At 37.8% G+C, this 25,251-nt stretch overlaps 1 protein-coding gene across 1 annotated transcript in view; it reads left to right on the top strand.

The window, feature by feature from the left end:
- The window catches only part of pcdh9 (protocadherin 9), a gene marked incomplete at both ends in the record, with an annotated part of 197,682 nt that overhangs the window by 45,615 nt on the left and 126,816 nt on the right, over positions 1-25,251 (top strand). The window contains one exon of the mRNA XM_083940113.1: positions 7,734-7,835. Coding sequence (XP_083796239.1) covers positions 7,734-7,835 — 102 coding nt within the window. The remainder of the gene's footprint in view (positions 1-7,733; positions 7,836-25,251) is intronic.

Genomic DNA, 25,251 nt, shown 5'->3' with positions numbered 1-25,251 from the left:
GAAGGACATGTGGAACATTTTTTACATCCACTAATGCACACATTAGATATTGTCACTGGGAACATCTCAGGCACATCTGGCCACTAGTAAGTGCACAGACGTATGCTACTTTTTTCAGGCTTCAGCTGTTAATTCGAACATTACCTGCAGAACATTGTGGAACATTATGGTTCCTTGGCAGATTAAAGTCTGTTTTTTTTCCATCAGTGTTTTTAAGAAGCTCCCTTACGCCAGCTATTATAATATCGGTGATGAGTAAGTAGAGGCAATATTACGTAAAAAGACATTTTCAAGGAGTTGCTTGCAGTTAACAATGGAGTCTATGTTTTATCAGTTTAGTAAGCTCATCTCTTTAGCACTAAGTTTCAAAGCCTGTCAGCTGCACATACAGTAAAGGCTGTGCTGTTCCTTACTGTGCTTACCAACCGCATTAAAGTGGTTTGAACCAACCATGCCATCCTTGGAGCCCTGCACTCTTACTAGATTGTTGCTAAAAATGTTCATAGTTGGCACAGAACCATTCAGTTTACATGTACACTGTGTCCTACCTGAAGGCTGTACAGGATTCAATCTTGTGAGTCAGTATTTTCCCAGAATGTAGGCATCCCTATTAGGAAGAAAGTAATGCAATTCACACAGTGTAGGAGGTTAGGGAATGATGCCTCTCATTCTATATGACTCATACCGTACGGAAGGGAACAGCCTTTTCTTTGTACCCCATACTCACAAATTGGATACCATAGATTTAGGCTACTTTAAATTCTTACAACTACCCCACCCTTAATTGTCCAGTGTTAGATCTATTAGGGCGGGGTAGAGTGGGACTGAAGGTGGGCATATGCCTTGTAAATTGGTCTCAAATGGATGAAAGCATTGCTCGGCCTCAAGGGGCTATGCTCAGTTGACTTAAACGCAGCACTTTAACTGCAACAGTTTCTTCAATTCACTGAGTTCTTTTGAAGCAGAGAAGCAGATCCAGAATGAACAAAGAACTTTTGGCTAGATGGAGAAACAAAGACAGACACAGACGGATAGAGATGTATAGGAGACAGACAGAAAATGCCTGTGTTGTGTAAGGACAGTCGTAGAACTGTATAAAATAGCTGTCACTTGCTTCTCTGATAATTAAACACAGTTCTATGAATCCCTTTACATGGATTTTATAATCTCCCCTTTTTGTTTACATCAAACTTTAACAATCTAAATCTACTGTAAACAGTGATATAATCTTCATCGCCAGAGACCCAGTTCATAAAGATACCTTTAAGATAATGTACAGGACATGGTGGATTCAAAATTTTTTGCACTCAAAACTTGCCTTATCCTGTGGTATAAAATACCAGTCAAATGAGCATAGGGGTCATTTAAAGAAGCGTGGGCCAAACAAGGTTAAAGACCAGTTTAAACGGCACCTAGAGAGTTTATCTATCATAAAAGTTACTGTTCTCTCAAATGCAGGGAGCAGGAACTACTGTCCGCAAAAAAAAAAAATGGAGGTCAGACAGGTACACAACTGCCTGACCACTTGAAACCAGACCGATCTCAGGGAAAAGTTGTACTCTGCAACAACTTTCTTTTCCTTTTGTACATGGTTCCTTCTTGAGAACTCCCTGGGTAACACTATTCTGAGGCCGGGAGGACAGAATAGACCCCTAGTGAGATGAAGTCCTGCACTTGAGAGATGAAAGGCAGTCTTACAGAATAGATGAATTGCAAAAGAGAAAAATAAAGAAAAAAGAAAAAAAAATGTCCTCACTGAACTTGAATGTCACCTATTAGTTTTTGGTTGTTAATAATAGGTAGGAAACAGCTTTTTAACCAGATGCAATGTTTGTTCAGTCAGGCTTCAATTATTACTATTGCAACCTGTTTCATCAGAAAAAAACTGACATCTCTATAACCTTGATCTCTTTTTCAGCTTCTTAGAACAGAAGTAGTTTCAACTGTGCCGTAATGGCAGATAATTGTTCTGTTAATGCATTCATCGTGTTCTCTGGACGACCTGCAGTCTTCTGCCTTTTTGTCCCTGCACTCCTAATATATGAAATCAGCTTATTAGAATTCTGCCACAAGTCCGGCTAAATTCCTTGAAGCCATTAGTGGTTGTAGAGAATGGTTTGGGCTGGCCTCAGCATCGACTGTAATGACGAGGACAGGGTGCCAGGGAGAATCAATGCGTCTCTGTTGCTCAAGAATGAAACAGTAACAGCAAGATTGCTCCCATTGAGTCCTGGTCACCCGCCTTTTTCAACCACTTAATTGATCAAGGTTTTATTTATCTTGTCACAAGACTTTAACCTAATTTGTTTTCCATTCGCTCACAAGGCACCTTCATTGAATAACCATGTTAACAATCCACAGCATTGCGTTTATTTTTTCCCTTCTTTGAACACATGTTGTGCCTGCTTTAATTTAGAGGTAGCAAGGGCACTTTTAAACTTGTGTAATTAATTATCATGTCAAACATTATTTCTGTTTCAATTTCAGTGGGCACACACACATACACAGAGTAGGCTTTTCATTAGAGAATATTCTCTCTGTATGTGTTTTAATGCAGCAGAGGGAGTGGAGGGGCGGAGATGGATTCCTCTCCCTTTGTACTTTCTGAACAAGGCAGAGGTGCATCATGCATACCCTCTTAACTCTGCAACTATGCAAAGATGTCCTTGTAATTGTATGATATTTTTACTGCAATGCCTGCTGCATGCATTTCCATTACATTTCTGTCATAAAATACCCTCCTCACTGCCATCAACTTAAATGGAATGTCAATACTTAGTGTGTGGAATGGGTAGCGTGAAAATGGGCTTAACACTGCGACCCATAAACATTACGTTTAATACCGCCACCAAAGGAAGGGCCAATCACAGCATAGCTTTGCAAATCAAAGAATAATAATCACAGATTTCCTCTCCCAGCCATCTAAACAGCTTAATATAAATAAGTTAGTAGCACCCTCTTGTGCGCTCTCATTTTCTAATCATCACCAATTTACTTCCATCCATTTCATTTTTCTTTGCATTGCACATTTTGCCTTTCCTTGCATCCAAACTGCACAATCCTCCACCCCCAACCCTGCTGTGCTTTCCTTTCAATTGTCTTAATGCCAAAATGTAAAAGAAAACCCAACAAAACAATACAAAACTGAACAGGAATATCTAATTATTTGGTATTATGTAGATATTTTTCTGATGTCTGGAGGAAGATTTCCCACACAGGACCACTTAATGGTCTGATTTTGTATTACAAAAGCTCCGACTGTAAGTCAGCAGGCTGATAGGAATGAGACGGCCGTGCCAGCACAGGGCAATTATTGCCATAATATGTTAACCCAATCTGGGCCATTTCCAGAGACAATTCAGGTGATGCTGTGATTGATTTGACTTTGTTGTTAACTATTAACACTTCTATAAGTGGAATATGGTCATTGTTGTAAACTGTCTGCACAGAAAATTGTTCTCAGTTTGCGCTGTGTTCTCCATGGCCAACCTCAGATCCATTTCATGAAAAAAACAACCTTTTTTTTGTTTTTGTAAAATTAAATAAACTTGCTAATCCGTGATGCAATTTGTTGATAAATGAATGAATAAATTAATTAATTACTAAATGCAAAAGTTAATAAATGATGATCGAAGAGCTGAGATGAGTCATGCACATCACAAGCCTAGTATTGTTTTCCCCTCTGGAGTCTTACCACTAGTCACAAGATAAACATTGTGTTCTTTTCTTAGCAGCGCATATGTACACACACACACACACACACACACACACACACACACACACACACACACACACACACACACACACACACACACACACACACACACACACACACTTGTTGAGAAACAAATGATCTTCTGTTATGGAGGAGGAGTGCATACAGTGGTATCTCTAAGGTAATTAAACAGAACTAAAGGTCTACTGTGACTGGGAGGGCTTGGCAGGGGTTGACTAATGGTAAAGCTGATTAAAGTTTGTTTTATCACCCTAATGGAACTCATCTTCTCAGCCCACAGTATACAGACAAGTTCAACAGAGTAACTTCACAGAGACTTTCATCAGTATAATGTTATTCTTACCTTTCCATTTTGGTAATAAAACTTTTTCTTCAGGGTTACCAATGTGACCCAAATCAACACTAATTGTATGTGATACAGATTAAGTTTTTTTACCTGTACAGCTGCTGCGGTGCTGTAAGACCTATAACTTAACTTTACATTATACTTTAATTTGCAAGATACTTTGGACCAAAGCAACCTACAACAACTGTATTAGTACTCCATACTAAGAACAGCTAGATCTTATACAAATTGTTATGTGCACGTCCAGTTCTACAGTACAAATGTGTGGAAAACACTTTTGGACACAAAGGTAATAGAGCTAGACTCAATTTGGCTGGAAAAAAACACCCATGGCTTTAATTTTATGATGACACATGGCTGAGTGCTCACAGAGCCACATGGTTGTTAAGTGTTTGCCCATTTGGTATTTTGGTGACTCACTACTGTATAAACTTGACTGTGTTCAATTTCAAAGGTAGGTACAGTACATAGGATGGTGGCTCAGTTGTTAGAACTGTCAGTTCACAAAGGGGGTCATGGGTTTGAATCAATGTGCATTTCATGTGTCTACGGATGCGTACTAGCTAATGCTAATATTTCCAGTGTGTACCCAATGTATGTTGGAATAGGCCCTAAACCACCTCTGACCGTGCACAGGTTGAGCAGGTACAAACATTAAGGTGTGAAGATTTTCTGGGGGATTTGAGCTAACAATGCTCAACTAATCGCTCTTATACTTGTAGCAGATCTTATCTAAAAAAATGTGATTGTCTTTTTGTATGTATTCATGTATAAATGTGTTTGTTGCATGAATGATTTTCATGCAGCAAAGACTGTGCATCAGGATGTGTGAAATGAGAACTGTGGAAGTGTCAGCACCCTCTGAAGATGTCAGGAAATGGAGGGCAGAGGCCTCCTCCTATCCCTGCAATACCCAACCGTCTCTGTGTGGCTCTCTAATATAATTTCACCTGTTCTTGAATTGAGCAATCTTTTCTCTGTGATATGAATAACACAGTATTTAATGTTTTAATGTATATCCTCCCACACAAATATGAGGTGTCAAATATCACTTGTCAGAAATCTTCATCTCCAACAGAAGAAAATCTATTTTTTATTTTGTCTGGACTGTTGTAACTGGTCATTAGAGGTGCCAATCCTACCCACATGGCTGAAAAAATATATTCCTCAACCTCTGTTCCACTGCAGCGTAGATGTGCAACATGCCTCCAGCCAAAAAATGACCAATAATTCAGTTGCCACAGGCTTTTGAGACTGCATTATGAGGCGTCGCTGGTTTAATCTTGGTCTTATTTTGATCTCCTTTTATAATTCAACTGTCCCCTAAATAGCTCTGTGAATTTCTGGACTACTTTCAATGTGGGACTCGCCCCAGCAGTCCCTTAAGCCTCTCTATTTCTTCAGTTTATTTAGAAACCAAATCAGTTTCACCGCCAAAAACCCAATTCACCTACACCACTATTTACCATTTAGCAGTTTGTCTTGGGCAGAACTTTACATTTTATTTGTTAAACATGGCAATTTACTCCAAATATTAATTTTAATTTTAAATTTCACGTAAAGGATGAGGTAACATATGCTAAACAGAGAGCAGAGCATATCAAAAGTAGCCTTCTCATCTCTTTTCAGATCACTTTAATTATCTGTTTATCGTTCGCTGCAGCCTTCCGATTCAAAATATTCTATTTATGCCATTTCAGCTAATGGAAAGTGCACTAAAACCTCATGTCCCTACCAGCACTCAATCCATCTCAATAACCTGTTTTATTCAGGCACCTTATTTTTGTTGTCAGCGTTGACAGTATCACACACTGCAACCAAGATTTACCAGGATCATTCTGACATTGTGGACTGAAAAATGATCAATTATAATGTTGCCAACTCTCACTTCCCTTCTCTCTGTCACTTATCCCGCTGGTGATAAATTACTAGGTACTAATAAATAATCTAACATTCTAAGCGGTTTGTGGAGAAGGACTGCCATTAATTAGAGTGACAGACAGGTGGAATATATTAAGAAGATGCATAATGAGATACAAGTTCTGATTGCTCTACCCCTCTTTCACCAATTTCCTTCAGCTTCTGCTAATAATTGGAAAAATGTTAGTGAGACTGTTGTGAGAGATGTTGTCTTACATATTAGAAATAGAATGCTAGAATTGTAACACTCACAGTTAAAGTAACACCAGCAATAAGTCAACACAATTTAAACCTTTCCAAATAAGATTAACAGCAACCTGAATTAGAACAGCCCACAGTGGGGGGGGGGGGGGGGGGGGGGGGCTGTTTAGATTTCCAGTCTACTCAAACATCTTAACAAAAATGTTGTACAGTAGAGTAGATGGCAGAAGTTTTTCTTGCCATGGTGCATATAACCACTTTACTATTCAGTCTTAGCCGTTGCCACAGTGAAAAAACAAAATCCTTCTAGATGTTGGGGCAGTCAAGTACGGAACAACTTTTCTCATTATCTATTAATCATTTTTGTTAAGACAACTGATGATGCTTTTGTTTCTAGTTGTATAGTATGTTATCATCCACCCAATCCTGTTTATGGTGTCCTGTTGGTAACTGTTAAGTGAGCCTGTATTCACATAGAACAATGCCTACCAAATGTTTTCCTTAATTCAAAAAATGCGTCCTATGATGGGGATGGTAGCTGTTTTTTGTTTATGTTTTTGTGTGTGTGTGTGTGTGTCTGCGTGTGTGTGTGTGTGCGTGCGTGGGTGCGTGCGTGCGTGCGTGCGTGCGTGCGTGTGTGTGTGTGTGTCAGACGATAGAAACAGTTTCATGCCAATGACATCAGACAGCCTGACACACTGACTGGCACGCTGCCATTCAATATAGCTGAGGATGTGTAACACAACATCGACAGAAAGTCTCCAGCTCTGTTGCATAGCTAAATAAAGCTATGAAACGTTAATATATTGGTAGCCTAGCAGCAAACAGATAACTGAAAATAAGTGAAAACAAGTGAGTTGACTATTTTTAGGAGACAGAAAACCATCTTAGGTAAGCAAGTTTGGCAAACAATATGGCCTTTGCTGATAACAAGCACAAGTTGGATGCTATATAGTGGTACTGCCCAGATAACCCACTCCTTTTTCTCAGTTTCTGCTCCTTGTTGGTGTTGGTCATCTGGAAGTGAGTTGAAGACAGTGATTTATGCCTGGGGCTTCATGCAGCATAGCCTCATTACACACGGCCATTTTGAGAATCAGCAGATAATTACAGTATACATCATAGACCTCATGGGGCCCAGCAGATTCAGTCTAGACCACTGGCTTGTCATTTAGGCCATAGGGCCTCAGGAATGGCAAACTGGATTCAGCAGTTCTCATTGGAAATTTACCGTGCAATGTTGAATTGGCATGTTTTAATTGCTCTACTGTGAATAGCCATTATAGATAATGATTTTTCCCCTAATGGTATATCTTTATAATGTAAAGACCGTACATAGTCAAGCTCATTTGAGCCAGTTAAATTTGTTTTAAAAAATTGATTGAAAGCATTTTATATTGCGATATGTTTACTTTTCTTTGCACAGGAGTGAAATATATTGGGTTTTCTCCCACAACTAGTTGTATGAATGACACAAAATAAAGCTAAACAAGCAATTCTAACAGACTGTTTTTTCAATCTTCTATGAAGGGAACATTAACTCGTGCCAGAACTGAACTGAACCCTGAATATCTGGACCTCCGTCCGCGAGCCGAGCTGAACCCTGAATATTGGACCCCTTGCACCCCTTTAGTGAGTACTTATGGTCCATTTCTCACTAAGCAATCACTATAGATTCACTTAACACAAGTCATTACTTTTAATAAAATCAAATTATGCCATACAGCAATTTTACTACACCATCCCACGCAATGGCATGCTAAGCTCGGTTATGATTTATTAGATCCAGCATAATTTTCTCATCCATGACTCCATCTATGCTTATGCATGCTTCTGCGCTTAAACAGGCGCTGCTTTCTTCATATCTTCTCCTTTTTCCCTATACAATGTTTCAGTATATTTTGCCTCTTAGTTACTGTGAAATAAGGTACTTACAACATCATTAAATTTAGGGCCTAATGCGATGCTAACATTCATGCCATTTTTTCTTGACTAATACGTATTTGTCTCATTACCTTCATGCTTAGAAAACACAGTGCTTGATAGTCATCTGGGGTTTGGAGGAGATTTGCTTGTGTTGCTATGCTTGCGCACTGGTGAATCTTAATGATGTCAGTTTTTCTTGCTCTCTGTTATCAACTACAGTAAATCAACATGGGGAGTGTTTCTTGTAAACTAGCAACCATATCATGCCTCCATCGTAAAAAAAACAGCAATGCCAAGTGTATTTATTTTTGCCCTTTCATGATGCAGAAATTATTTGCTGTCTACACAGTGATGGTTGGAGATTGTTCCGTAGAAGCGGCACTATCTACTGCATGTTTTTTTCTTTCTAGTTTATCTGTATTCTTCATGATCTCTTCATTGTGTATGTGGAATATTTCACTGGAAAAGTTGAGCCCCGATGTTTCTCTGTCTGAGTTCAATATCTTTGCTCAGGCATTAGTTAACACAAAGAGAGTTACTGATTTGAGTAAGTAATTATTGATAGAGCCCTTCTAAGTCAACCATGCGTCTCCATATTTATATATATGCATACTATATTGCTGATGCCCTTATGTAATTCTAGCTTAAATATTTCTATTTAATAATGTTTTTTTTAGAAAGACCAAAGGAGGCAACAATGTTTTATAACTGTGTTTTACAAATGGCTGTCTTTCTTGTAGTTACACTCTCATTAGCTGTTGTCTCAGATTTCCCTATATTAAAAATTCATCACCTGTTGTGCTCCCTTGGGTCCACCATCAGCAAATGGGGGAAAGCTAACAAGACAGAGCTGTAGACAATGTAAACACAGGGTGAGAGAAGTCTCTCCTACCCAAACTCCCTTGGGCTGGGATCAACAGAATTGGAGAAAGTCTTGAATGTGCATGCATTTTGGGCAAGCTGAAACTTCGTACTGTGTACGTGCTTGGTGAGCAGCTTTCCTTGAAATAAATGGACTGCCATGCTTGAATACTTCATCCCTTGTTTAATACATCCATGGCTGCAAGCACAAGATGCCTTTTGACCTCTGCATGCCATCTTCTCTTGCCTTTGCACACAATCACACAAACTCTCCTCAGGCCATGTTTAACTATGTTAAACTTACAACATACTGGGCACAAAGTGAAAGCAAGCACTACACCATCATACAGTAATATGCCACTGCCAGTCTGATCAGAATTAGGGTGTTGAGAAACTGACGTCCTAAGACTCTCTTTTTGTTTTCTGCTCTTCTTGCTTCTTTTTCTATCTTCCGAGTTTTATACATTACATCAGAATATTTATGAAATAACTAAAGATGTACTAACTCAACATATACATATCTCAGATGGTACCCCCTTTAATGACCTTGAAGCTTCTTGTAGACATCGTTTCTGAATCTGTGTGATTTCATCAAATGGAAACCCCACAGGTTATTTAAGAAAACAGGTTAAATGTCACTATGTTTAAAGTTAATTCGTACAAATACCAGTCCAGGGGTTACACAGCACCTTGTGCAAATACAGTACATCATAGTAGCTTCTCCCAGTAGATCAGAATTCATGTTAAGATCCATTACCCAGTATGACTTTTATCTTTCTTATGGGACATCCTTTCTTTCATAAATCAGAGATATATTCCCCAGACATATAAATGGTTGAGGGACCTGTATATAGGACAGTCAATGCTTTGTGTCTCCCTAAAGCTTATAAAGTCAATATGTGGACTTTAGCCTGATTTAATGAACAGAATTTCTCAGACATCTCTCCAAAGCTATATTAAACGGGAGATCTCTGTGGCTTCGTTAAAGCACTGTGCTGTTTGCTTATTGGGCCTCACCGGACTGGAGGAGCTCAAAGACAAACACATGCATGCTCGCACACACACATATACACACATGCTCACGCACCATCACCACAGAGGAGGCCCCTTTCTTCAACCCCAAGAGGGAATGATGACTCTCATTATCGCCTCAAAGTAAGATGGCCACAGTGCCCCTACTCAGCAGCCCTATTAAGTTACCAGACAGCTTCATTGTATTGGTGTTCGATAATTTCCTTTCCTCTGTCATTCGGAGTACATCAGGGGAGTTGTTGTATGGTGAGGGAGGGGTTGGGGAAATGGTATGAGCTAACATGAAAAGGCACAGCTGGCTGAAATTATTCCCTCAATTTCTGGGCGGAGTGTCGAGCAGTCCTTGGACACACATACACCTTCCTCTCATTAATAGTTTAACCTTATGCAAAAATCATGTGATTGGAATCTACGCTTGTTGAGTTTATCATATAAACTAGTCACAACACACACACAAATTGCATCCTCTGAGATGAAATTTTACGATCGCATCCTCAGAGTAGTCGTTTGACGGCAGGATAAATACATTAACAAAAGTCACCTTGTAGACAATATGACCAACTGATTTACTGGAAGTGTTTCACTCTGTGGTCCCCAGACTCACAGAGATCAATATATGTACTACCACGTATATTTATTACAGGTGTCTCCAAATGTATTACAATATTGGCGTGCAGGGAATTCAAAACAATCAAAGCTTTACGCTTTCGAGGATATTTTGTATGCCACTAAAATGATCTGTGATACATGACATCCTTATTTTCAAATTCATAATACTAAATTATATAAAATGACAATTTATAAATAAATACATTTAGCTTGAGTTACTTTTAACATTGAAGTCAGACATGTCATGAGTAATTAGTGAGAATCTTTTGGTTACAGAAGGCCAGGTGCACCCTCAGTGTGTTGTATTCTAGCTTTATGGCATCTGGTATGTCATTTAGGCATGCACATTCTTGTTTTTGGCAAAGCTGCTGTTTAATCAACATTGTGTTATGCTTGAAATTAAGTCTAACAACAATTATTAAAGTTCCCACACTGTAAAAAGTGATATTTCCATATATGTTTGATTACAAAGCAGGTTTAGGTGCTGGTAAGTGTGAAAACACTCAATTCACGGAGTAATACACAGAGCCTGTATTCAGAAACTGTGTCTTTAAACAAGCCTACAGGATTTCTCTACGGTTGTGATGTCACTTTACTATATTTAAGTAGAAAGTGCAGCTAAAGTGACGTTACAGTTATTCCCCGGCCGCAGTGATGGTGCAGAGATGCTGAGAGCGCAGATGTGCAAGACCCAATAACGCTGACCAATAATTGTAGACTGGACATTTTTTAGGTAATTCAGGGTCCGTAATAGTCATTTTCATATCAGTCATATCATTCCACAATCACTTCCAGTATTCATAGTTACATTTAAGTTTTCCAAGCTTCTACCATACCAAGGTGATATTAGACCTGTTGTCAAAAACAATTACAGGTGTCATAGGGAGGCTGATGATGAGACAATGACAAATACAGTTGTGTGGTTTACTTGATGACCAAATTGTGAAAACACATTAGCTTGCCTAAAATGCTAGACACTTGCAGCTATTAATGTTGACAGAATTTGGAGATTTGAAAGAGACTGTGATGGAAGGCTAAATCATATTTGGGTATGAGCTGACACAAAGCAGATGTTAAGGGGTTTGGAAATACAATTGACCTAATACTACTTCCTGTAATACAATTTGAGGACTACACAGCAATGAATGACCTACAAATGTTTATATCCTCCTTCTAGGATCAATTTTCAGATTAAGATTAAGTCATAACTCTTCCACTGCTGTTCTGTTTTTGACACATATTAACAACACAAAGAACTTTGACTATGATTCAGTGTTTCAAAAGTTTGAAGTACATTACCATGTACTGAAATCTGTGACACCAGTATGATAGTGCCAGTTTGAAACAAGAGCATCTTATTAAACTGTTGTGTTTTAACATAATTAAAGGTCAAAGTTTCAAAATGCCAAAACACCATATTTACTGCTTCACACATCAAATGGATGATGCATTTTGCTACTGATTGGTTTATGGGATGTCTGTATACGTCATAAAGTTGGTTTTGATATGTTTTATTGCTAGCAAGATGGTGATTCGATTCCCCAGCTCCCCCGGTCCTCATGTCAAAGTGTCCTTGGGCAAGACACTGAACCCCGAATTGCTCCCCGTGCTGTGCATGGGTGTGTGAATGTCTGTGTGAATGGGTGGATGGGACAAGTAGTGTAAAAGACTAAAAATGCGCTATATAAGTACAAGTCCATTTACCATTCACTCTTGCGCAACAAGAAGTAATTGCAGTGTTTTGTTTTTCTTCTACTTTCTCTTCAGAGGTCATCTGTTCTTTCACAATAACTATTATTTAGAAAAACAAAGAGCGTGATGAAACCGTTTAGAAGTTTGAAAATACTCCAACTTCAAAATAAATTAAACTAAACAGATCATCACATGCTATTTCTGCATCAATATTAGTGGATCTTTCAGGAAATGTTTCTTTGTTTATTATTATATTTTAATCAATCTCAAGAATTCTCCTTGAGTCCTTACACCGAATAGTGCTTTGCAGCACAGCATGCAACAAACCTATGCTAATATTTTTAAAAAGGCTTCTGTGAATCAAATAAAAGAAATCGCCATTCCAGACCACGGTAGTCTTTGAGCAGGAATGTTATTTTCTGCAACAAAGTTTTTTTGTTCAGATTTGGAAACAGTTGCATGTTTTTCAGGGTCTGTTGACAGGGAAACTTCAAGGTGAGACACAACAGAATTCCTAAGAGAAGTGCAGTTGTCATTGCGTGTGTTTTCCTGATGTCTCAATCAGCTACAACAGATAAATGTCCCGTGGGCTGCAGAGTGGAAAAATGTGATAAAGAAGAAGAGAGGCTGGGGGTTATATTACTTTATATGAAACTGGTTCTGCTCCATTCTAAATTATATTGACTCTATACATTTACTATGCTTTAGTTAGCCTTGCTGGTTCATGAGCACTGATGCTTTATTCATAATGAGAAACACTATCGTAATTTCTTGTTAAGGTAAGGCCCAAGCTTGCTAAAAGAATTGATATGATGCCAAGAAATTTTGCCTTGGGAAAGCTGAAACATGTTTACATTCAGGAATTACTAAATAATACAGGCTGTCTCAATAGCAAGTAGTATTTTTGTTTTTCGTTTATTCTCTCCCAGCACTGCAAAGCACACGCAAAAACCACACAAACTTTTCTTTCCATTGCTTAGCCTTATGATACCCCTCCTATCCTAACCCTCATCATTTCTTTTGCTTCTTATATTACATGAATGATTCAAGTTGTCCAACACACACAAAGCAATCAATGACATCCATGAGTGTGGATTCATACTGTACACACTCTTGCATGCAACAGATTTATGGAGATGGATGCACAATGTTTAATCAATAAATGCTTGCACTGTGTGCGTTGGAAAAATCTGACAAGTTTTGATACCACTGCTTCATGGTATAAATGTGTATGGACTGTGGGACTTTGTACCTCTTCATGAAATGATATTTGACTAGGGGCCATCAAGAAAGATATTGTAGTGAATAAAATATAAAGGTTTATGTTGAGACTGACAAGTCTATGCAGTAGTCATTATTCAATTAATTGAATTGAATATTAATAACATTCATATGTTATATTTCTAATTAATTGAACAACTACAATTTTACATATTAAACACTTAAGTATATTTTTTCCTTCAAAAAAGTGGAAACCTAGCTACCTGCCTAAAATCATAAGGCAGTAGTGAAGTCAGGAATAATGGCAACGACCTGGATTAAGCCGCAGTGGATTTGTATGACACGCTACTTACTCTTCTTACTGTTCGTCTTTCTCTGAAGGTCAGTTTGGCCATTAGCTAGATCAGCCTAACACTGCGTGCCCCACCTCTCCACTCCAATTCTTCTCATCTCCCCTCTCCACAGTCTGAAGAGAGATGTGATAGGGCTAAATTTATCTTCACACAAACCAAAGCTGAGATGTTAAAAGAGAACTCCTGCCAGCTTGGTAACTGACCGCTGACGGTAATCAACTTCACCTTTGCGAGGTGTCCGTCAAAAAAATAAAAAAATAAAAAATGCACCCACTTCTCCTCTACCCTTCCCTCCATCCTTCTTTCTTTTTATCCTCCTCCTCAATTCGATCCTCCCATCCCCTGTTTTATTAACAACAGAGCTGGTGCCTTGTGATAACTGGTCACTCCTCCAGGCGTTGAAAGGCAAGGACACTCTATTATCCTAGCTAGATGGATGGGTTGAAATATTGCCTGCAAGTGGTAGAGCCTGCCAAATCCTCCAGTCCTAAAACCCTTTTGTCTCTGACAAGGAGAGACATTAGTGAGAGGGCCAGGTTCCTGGATAGGGATACACTTTTCTGAATACAACATGACTAGAGTAAGGCCGACACATAAGTGAGTATGTGCGAAAAGATATCCAGAAATTGCATGGTGTCTTTTGTTCGCTCTATATGTAAAAGAAATGTATGGAAACTTCCATTAGCGAGTAGTATAACTCTCTCTGGTGTGTGCATGTTTATGAAAAAGAGAGAGAAAATTAGAGAGATTGTATACATTAAAATGATTAACATGGTGCAGGTAGACAGCTGGTCAGCCAGACAGCAGGGTCACATATTAATTAGTGTCCTAATTATAAGTGACCTTTACTGCACAACAGTTGCAGACTTGTTTCACCCTCTGTGTCTCTGCCAATTAATTTGGGAATATGTTGCATACAGTATTTGCAACTGGCAAGTGTCAGTAGTTCATGCGTCTGAGATAAGCTGTTGTGTTTTTGTATATCTGCCTCTGTACATCATAATGATTTTCCAACGTGGTTGTTTCGTAATAGAGATAGTTATAGCTAGCTAAAATATTACCTTGTTAGCCTCAAAGCCCTTGAACTCCCTTTCAGCAAGTTTTCAAAAGACAGTAGTGTGACACATTTTTCAGAATCAAAATCCAGTCAGGAAAGCCTTAGACACAGTCCATTCCATTTTACTTTGTGCCATATGCTTTGTAGCTGACAATTCTGCTGAGTTACTACATTTAATCCATTATTTCCTGGATTTACACCACCATTGCTTTATTATAATTGAAAATTGAAAGTTGCACTCCTGGTCATTCGCTCTTCACAGCTTTTTGCCAGAAGGCTCTACACTTTTGCTTTGCAGCCTACACTCTTACTTTAATGCAGACAACAATTGGAAGATGATGTTTAGAAATCAATTGATTTCTAAAGAAAAGAATTGATTTCTTAGAAATCAATTGATTTCTAGAAATCAATTGATTTCTAAAAGGCAAAAAAACTTTTCACATAATGTTTGGAGACAGCATCTCCAAATATATCTTTGTGGGCTGTTATTCCGAAGAATAGACCATTGTCTTCACTTGGAAAAAAGCAGCATCGGCCAATTGTTCAAACAGCTTCAGAAAGCTTCCTTGTTTACGTTCAGTTCAAAGTAGCATGACAATCTTAAGAGAAGGTGACTGATTGTCCCACTGGGTAGACATGATTTCCTTAAACCTTCTTACAAGTTGAGACAATGTCACATGTGAAAAACTTTTTATAGTCTATATTGTATTTTTAAATTTTTAATGTAGGATTATACATTTTAGGACGGACCAAGCCAACAAAGACTCTTGGATACACATTTGCTAAATGTTTTCTACATAAACAGTTATACACAGCTACAATATGTGTGCTAATGCATTATTTACAATAGACCTGTGGAAGTAAGAATTTACTGAAATGAGACTGTACTGGTTCTGAATCAGTCTACCCTTTAAGCCCAAGATTCACATAACACATCCATCTGGGATCTGTTTTGCTATGAGGTTTATCACTGCCTCAAGGACTTCTTTTTACACGGCATGCTCATCGTCCATGCTTTTTTTAATTGAATTAAGGAGCACTCAGTGTGGCATCTCGGTTATTGTTATCTTGTAGGTGTACAGGGTTATTAAAGAGGGAAGCATGTTAAGTCATTTGTTCTCCCTGGCATTCTAATAAACATGTTAGCTTTGGGCAAGGCCTGTAGGTTGTCTGTGCAGTTCAGATTGATACTACTGCCATATCTAGAGCTATACACCTCATTATCCTAAGAGGATGCTTAAGAGGAGATGAATCTGGGAGAATGCATTTCAGACCATGTGTGTGCACAGAAGAGCCAGTGTTAACATATATAAAACATACACTGACTGAAATTACACAAAGTAATGGTCAAGGGAATAAATAACCCTATAACAGTGACATTTAAATTCATTGCCCCAATTATCCTGACAGAGATCCATGTTTATTTAGCTAACTTTTTTTCAGCCCAAGCCCTGGTTCTTGACACATATAACCCCATGGGTTTTGTGTCAGGGAAGTCTTGATTTTACTAATTGGTACCAACGCTGTTAATTGGAGCTGCGGAAACAAGAAATAGAGAATTAGAGGGTACTCTCTTGGGAAATATGTGCTCAACCTCATTTTCCACCTTTAAACATTGTTTTCTTAACAATCTAACTGCAGGGAAGACATCAGTGTGTTGTCACAACAAAATACCCACTGCGTAATGTGTTTTAGATATAAAGGCCTTAGCGGCATATTTTTATACTGTGCTGCAATAATTGTCATGATGGTTATGTCCCAGTTCCTTTTAGATTAGTTTGTACTGTAACAGAGATGTACTGATTCCAAATGTCCCGACCTTCAGTGTCATACTACTGATTCGATAACCTGACTATTTGGAATTGATAAAGATTTTACAGGTAACACTTGTAATAAAAATAAAAATGTATTTCATCCATACAAAATTCAAGAATGACCTACAAAAAGTTCAAACCAACTGTTGCTGGTTGTGCTATCAAGTGAGATCTCCTGCTATTGGTATTACATTGAATGTCCCATGAAGGACAGCACTGTAACACACATTTTAAGATGATTATAGTTAAGATTGACAGATGGGTAGGTGGGCTGATAGATGGATAGATAGATAGAGACACACATAAGCACAGAGATGTAACATGCTTATCAAACAGCAAAACACAATATCTATAGTCAATGTTTTCTCTAACTGTGTTCACTTAATCTCTTCCAGCCACATTACCTCTTCTCATGGGCCAAACATTTATCCTCGCAAATGCTTTCAAATAATTTTATATTGTCAGCCACATTAGCAGCTTTAAACTCCCTGTCACTCTGCAACAGTCTCATGCTGTGCACCTTGGGAAATACAGTAAGCACAATTTATCATGGAAAATCATCATCAAAAACAAACAGAGTAAGCATAAAAAGTCCCAACTGTGAAATAACAGAATTGGAGGAACCGCCCTTTATTGTTATTTTTTTGGTGTTTGAGATGCTTGCTCCAACCCAATATGTTGTGACACTGACAACCAAACAACATTTATATGTATCCATCTATTGATTTTGTGATGTGAATTGATTGTGGGACGTACTGTACACATACTGTATCACACTTAAACCACACATCTTCAAAACATCAACTCAGGTATTAAGATTAAAAAAACAATCTTGGTCACAATGTACTTTTGAGATATTCCATCTGATTTTGAAAGTGCTTCATGAGCCTAAGAGGTTGAATTTAGAATCTAATCTTATTTTCTAAACCCTTAAAGAACAATATGATCCCTCGATGTATCTGAAAATTTAAAAAAGTGTCATCACTTAACCATTTATTAAAAGCCCGTAGCCATGTGCAAGAGTGTGCAAGTTGATGTACTACCGTCAGTGTAGGATAAAGTTACAAATCTAGATCATCTTTACATTAATAAATAATAACAATACTATTGTAATATTGATTCATTACAAACAAAGCATATTATGGAATAAAACATAGCACAAACATGGATTAAATTCAACCATAGACTGTCATTGTAGTGGAGCTTTTTCACAAAAAATAACTTTGCTGTATACTACATTGTAGGCCATTATTATTTGGGCATTTGTGAGTCATCTTACCTGTATCAATAGGGTCCATGTGACCTAGTGTCATCATTATAAACTTTACAGTGACATTCAGCCTTATGCAGACTCAAATTCAGCCCTTCAGGCAGCAGATGCTGTTTGATGTGTTGCCCAGTACTGAGAACCCATGCAGTTCAAGACTGGGTACTAACAACATTTCTTGATATGTAGTACAACATACCCAGATGAAGCTAGCAGTGCAGTCAACATGTTGGAGTTTGTCCAGAGTGCGTTGGAGGATTTCAGATGTTTGACATGTATAAACTGGACCAGGACCTTTGTGAGATATCAAAACCTCTATCTGAAATGGAACACCAATTGCACTTTCAGAATACATTTTTGATATTGTTGAGGGTGGAATGGAGCAGCTTTCCTGCTGAGTTCATAATTAAACCTTATAGCATATACTGTATGTTTCTTTAGTATTTAATCCTCATGTTCATGGATTACTTTCATTTTTCTCAGTGTTCCTTTTTTTAAGTTTACACTGACAGTGTTCATGGCTTATTTAAAAAGCACAAATGACTAATGGCCATTATGAAGTGATCAGGTGCAATCAGCAAATGTAAACTTGACTTCTATTTGGAAAAAACAACTACTCTGTACCTTATATATCATCAGTATATTCCATAATAATGGATGGGTTGTATGTGGGTAAAATGGCTCAAATAGTTTGATATTCTGTACAGATAGTGTTTCTAGAAGCTGACAAAGTATTACAATGCAACACATTAGCTTAGTACAGCACTTTATAGTACACACATCTATAAAGCTATGAGTTGTAAAACTCTATCTGCCAGAGGGGCGGTTATTGCCAAGCCCTTTTATTCTGTCACATTCCTCAGCTTGAGATAAACCATTTTGAGGAGTGAAAAGCATCAAATGAGTAAAATAATTTTCAGTGAAATTCAGCCTTGTATTGCAGCTATCGGCTATTAAGCAGAACAATCAGGCTGCAATATGAGACTTGTGCTTGACTACATGTATGCTCCGATCTGCTGAGTATATACGTTATTCATTTGAATAATGGATAGAAATGATGGTTCATTATTAGCTTTTCTGTTGTTGTCTTTTATGATAAAGGAAGACATGGCAGTTATTATGAGCCTGTGGATACAGTAGTCAGTTCACCAACTTCACATTAGGGCCTGGTGTAGTTGCAGTTCCTCTTTGCTAAGTGCATATTTAAGCCAATGTCAGCTGAACTGCATTCTTACACATAAAAATATAGTCAAACATGTAATGAGTTGGTACAAGGATACTGATTAACATAAGATGTGTGTGTAATACTATGATACTAATGTAGTGCTTTTGAATCTTGTTTAATGCTGCTTCCAAGTGTATTTAAAATGATTGGATAGATTTGAATCGGTGGGATTTCACACCATTTAGAATTTTATGCACATATATTTTCTCTGTTTCTTGCTCGAAGACAATCTAATCTCATCTAAATTGTGCATACTGTAGCATCATAATCTGGGAAAGCTAATGTAGTCAATGATTTACACTGTGGCTTAGGAGCAAGTTTTCCTTAAATCACAAGGATGATGGTTCGAGCCCAGGCTGTACAGGATACGTCATTGCGCAAGACGCTGAAATGAAAGGCAAATTGTAAAGCCCTTTGTCCAGTAAGGTAGAAACGCGCTGTATAAATGTACTCCATGTACCATTAAATTATTGCGCTAGAAGCATATTTGGTGGTACACCGTATCAGCTTTGTTCCATATAATTCTTATTCTATTAATACAGAATAGTAAATGCACCACTATTTATACAAATGAGTAAGATGATGGTGACATTTGACAAACCAAAAATCAAACAAATATGTCAAGAATTAAATCTTCATAAATTGACTTCCACTCAATGGTATGTCGGGTTAGCCTTTTTTTTGTACCAAGCAAAATGTATTGTGTTTTTGTGTTTTTTTATGCAGAATGCCATTTCAACACCTAATGGCATTTATTAAATCTGGACACTTTCCAATATACACGTTTAGATTAATACATGCATCCATTCCATACATATAAATAAGCTCGCAACTGTCAGTAACCCTTGGCTGATATCAGAGGCCCCTAAGACCTGCCAAACAAAATCAACTCACAATTTGAACTTGAGTTCTGTGATGAATATCATATAAAAAGGGTAAAGAATTAAACTCAGGTGCAGGAGGTTAAATTAATAAATAAATGGGCTCATATATATTTATAAATATAGAAATAAAAAATGGAATCTCCTGTGGTCAGCCTCCATAGACCTAGTGGTCTTTGAAGGCATCATTAGCTGGTTTTATCAGCGCATTGACCCTAAAACTAGTACCTGAGGGGCTTGACTGTAGTGGTGCAGGCGTGAGCATATGAGTCTTGGATGGATGAAATAAGACTTTGAAGTGGATTTTCTATTTGAAGGATTATACATCAGGGATTTTGATTCATGCCCATTTTTTTTGTCCTCAAGGCTATGTACTTGTGTGGGTGTAAAGAGTTATGGTTCAAAATTGTTAATGTATTTTCTTCGACTAAAACAATGATATTTGGTTAATGAGTGAACAGTTAGTGCATTTGAAGTGGTTTCTCCTGTAATGATGACTGTTTAAAAAAAGGGAATTTCTGAGATTAAATACTCATAAGACTAATGTTCATGATATTGATTTCATTATTATTTCACATAAACCAAATATTTCAGGTCATAAGATAGCAAGGATGCCTGAAGCACTGGAAAATATAGCTTTATTGTAGTCTCCAAAGGCTGTACAACTAACCAATTGTCTTTTACTTTAAGTTGTTTTCCTTGTTTTTGATTGTGCAGAAAATTGGAAGTATAAATACTTTACAATAAAGATGATTATTTCAATACAGATGAAAATCTCACAACATAATCATTTCATATGAATTTTCCTAATCCTAGTGTATGTTGTCATGACCTAGTTTAGTATGAAATTTACTGAATACCCTGTACTTGGTAATCCTAGTGGCACCCTTTCAGCTTCAATGGCCTATTTCAAAAAATGTTTTGTTTTCAAACAGTCCTCTAGGCCATGCCATCAGGACTAAGAAGTATGCTTAAGAGAATCCACTGTGATTTTAAAGATTTATTATAGAACAGAAATTGCAGTGTGCAGCACCCCAACATTAAGACAAAATGCAGAATCAAATATATTGACAGACTGTGTGAAGCCCCCCATGCTTGAGGGGGAGATAGGCTTTCTCATACAGCAACACCTTAATTTCCCTGAATAATTTCCATGACAATGGGGTCTTTGTGTGTGGTTGTGCATTGTTTTGGTTTACTCAAATAGTGGAGGGGTTATTGTTTCCAATATGTTAATGCTGTTTTTTCCTGCAGGAATACTGTCTTTGAAGTAATCTCTTTGAGTGTGTTTGGTTCAAATACCATTCTCAGGGGAGAAGGTTGAACTTCTAAAATGTAATTTTCATCTTACCACTCTTGAATAGTCTTAGTCTGTCGTTTCTAACCTTGAGCCGTCAAAATGGATAAATCCTCACAGATTGTATTCTGATTAGATTATCTGCTTAATCTGTAACACATGCATGGAACTGCAAGCAGTAGAAATGCCACTTGCTAGGCAGAGTAAATGCAATAATAGCTAGATCTTAATACTTGCTGGCAGATAGCGATGATACCAGGGGCAAACAATATTAATGGAGCAAGGATACAGCAGCTAACAATAAACCAATTTATTACAGAGAAAGAAGACTTCCCTCCATGAGTTCTATAATGGCCCTTTTCACTGTAGCAATCTTTCCAGGAACACAGGAACCTTTACACTCTGAATTTTGGTGGGGACATACACTACTGTATACTAAGCATCTCTGATTGGTCAAAGACTTGTACAATGTTAATTAGACTGCAAACAACACAGGTAATTGCTAATATTCACATAACAACATGGGATAGGAATTCCATTTAGTGTTGCAGTTAGTAAGCCAGGGTCTCTACAAAAAAAAATAAAAATAAAATAAGGACATATAAGGAAGTGGGACACAGTAAGGGAGAATTGTTTCATTAAATAATAGCAGAAAAAGATCAATCTGGATTTTTTTGTTACTTTGGAGCAATATTGCCTTCCTGATGTTTTCAGTCCCTTTCAAACACCTCTCCTTTTAAAAATGCATGTAAACTCTACAGGTGTGCCGTAATTCATAAAATATAACTACTACTACTACTACTAATTATAATAGTTTAGCTGTCCATGGACAAACCTCTATGGGAACCTGGTATGTTCCCATAGATTATTGTTTGGGTGAAGTTGAGTATGATCATAGTGCTTGTGTGTGTGTGTGTGTGTGTGTGTGTGTGTGTGTGTGTGTGTGTGTGTGTGTTTGCGTGCAAACGTGCGTGTGTGTGTGTGTGTTTGGTAAGTTGGTAATTTTGCATGTGTGTTGTCAATGACTGATGTGATTCCGTTACCGTTCTGCAGGCTCCAGCAGACAATCCTTGCTCTTCTCCTTTGATTAAAGTTCTCGGCAGTATAATTTTGACACTTTCTGCACCAGTCAGTGCTCAAAAGTTCAATAAAATAAGTTTTTTGATCCTAGATATGGCAGCTATTAGGGCTAGAAATCCTTGTTTCTGGCAGTAATTCATAGCGTTGCTTTTGATGGATTTAAAAAGTAAAGGATTTGATTTGTTATATTTAGATATTTCCAAAATGTCTTTTTGAATGCAACAGAATATATCCTATGGTTTCTTGTCATTATCCATCCAGCCATCTTTACCGCTTGTCCCAGGGTCGCAGGGGGGCGGGAGCCGATTCCAGCTGAAATTGGGCGTGAGGCAGGGTACACCCTTGATAGGACGCCAGTCTATCGCAGGGCACACAGAGACAAACAAAGACAGACAACCATCCACACTCACACTCACACCTTAACCTTACAAGTGCATGTCTTTGGACTGTAGGAGGAAGCCGGAGAACCCGGAGTAAACCCACACAGACACCGGGAGAACATGCAACCTCCACACAGAAGGGCTGTGGGATCCTTCTCATTATTTCAGTGCAAAATACCAGTTTACCATAGTTTGATAGTAGTAGAATGATTGTATTATATCAACAAAATTGGATGGGGTCTGATACATATGCTTGATGAATTGACGGGGTAGATATGAAGGATAGCAATCCAACTATAATCCGGTTTGAGTGGATTAAGGAACAACCAATTGTAAGACCAATGTAACTTCAAAGTATCGCAAAGATTGTCCAGTCAATGCTATTCAAAACACTGAAATGCAATTACATTGCCATTTCATTTCATCATCCATCAGCCATTGTCTTGACAGCCCAAAAGGAAAATATGTAAAAAACACTACATATCCATATCACTGTTGGAATCACAAAGAGGGGTACATATCAGAATTCTACTGTTTTCCCAGGGCTGTCCTGTGCTGTAAAGTGTCCAAATGTAGCTTATTCCATCTTTCATCCAAGGCAAAATTTTGTTGTCCAACTTAACAGAGATTTTCCTCTATTGAGTGCTTTTGTGTGAAGCTGTGTGTCTAACTGAAATCCATCAAGCGAAGATGACCCATGATTCAAAACTTCCTATTCCATGGAGAAAGCAAGCAGAATCTTGTGCTCTTCTTACCATAACGTAGGAGAAGGGAAGACATTTGACCCCTCAGGTAGTATCTCATGCCCTGGGATGAGGAACTGAGTCGCCCTAAATGACTATAAATGACTATAGGGGACACTGGTAAGAGAGCAGGATCTCTCGACTAGTCGATCAGCATTCAGCACAGTGTTGAACAGACAGTTTGCTTATTGTTATTGCATGCTCTTTATCTCTTCATGTAACAAGATTAAAGGATTTCCCAATGACCTGCGGTAAGGCAACCGAACATAAAAAAATAAATACATATATAAATTAATTAAATAACTTAACTCACACTTAATTCATTTTCACAAATAGGATGATGCAAAGCTTGCAGTGTTAAAGTAATTCTATATTTTTAAATCATTCATCATCAGTCATAAAACTATTTCCATTAATGTAATCACTATAAACCTAAGCCAATCACAAGAACTTGATGTTGTATGATTACTATGTGTTCACATAAAAAGTCACATTCTTTATTAAAACAAAATGCTTTATGATTAATTGGGTTAATACATGTATAATACTATTTCACTCCTTGATTTAGACATGCTTGAGCACAGCTTCAATCATGCGAATGATGATTGCTGCAGAACTTACCTATTGTTTTCGGCATGAACTGTATTTGGCATTACACTGCACACATTGTATAGGGTACAGTATGCTGCAAATTTAAAATGCATTTCATATATACCTCTATAGCCTGTATTCTACACATTTCTGTACCATAATGTGATTTAATATAATTTCTTGCCTACATTATTCAATTAAAGTGTTTTTATTTATTTTTTTAAGATTATGTTTTTGGCATGTTTGCATTATTTGGCAGCACACCTCATGATTGACAGGAAAGGGGGGAGAGCAAGAGGCGAAGACACACAGCAAAGGGCTGTCCAACCTGGGCGGCTGCGATGAGGACTCAGCCTTTATTCATGCACACATTACCAGTTGAGCTAGGCAGCATCCCTTAATTATAGTTTTAATACAGTAACAGGTGTTTTGTTTTACACATTAAGTGTGTAAAGCATGTAATACATTTTTTTATCTGCAATATGAAAAAAACTACAATGTCACGTCTGCAATAAATTGTAGGTAATTAAATCAGTTAACTCTGGTAAAATCTGCACCCCGAGCAGACTGTCTGGAATTATGCAGAAAGTTAGCATGAGGCCCCTTATGGACTGGATGAATTGTGAATTCGAACAGCCCTCAGCACTAACAGACTTCCAAAGTCCACGAGTCTGTATGTGCAATGAAGTCTGGACATTTGGATTCAGCCAGATATGGAGAGTGGTGGCAGAGAATTGTATGTAAAGGTCTGCTGCTTATTTTAATCAGATAATGTGCTTACCTCTATGCTAAACACCATAGCTGCGGATACACATAATTGAATTCTGACCCACGAGGTATGAGATGATGAAAATGATGAATATAATGGCAAAATAATTATATGTGTTGGCTTGAATGTATTCTGTATAGAATGAGCCAGATGAACTTGCCCTGGCAAGGGCTGTAGCACAAAAGCAGAACATTCTTTAACATTCCTCTATGCACCATGGTTTGACCTATGTTTTATGATATTTTAAATT

Source organism: Echiichthys vipera (assembly GCF_963691815.1).
Source record: "Echiichthys vipera genome assembly, chromosome: 1".
NCBI classification, from domain to species: Eukaryota; Metazoa; Chordata; class Actinopteri; order Perciformes; family Trachinidae; genus Echiichthys; species Echiichthys vipera.
The sequence above is the reverse complement of the archived record's forward strand: the minus strand, read 5'-3'. Positions and strand labels throughout refer to the sequence as shown.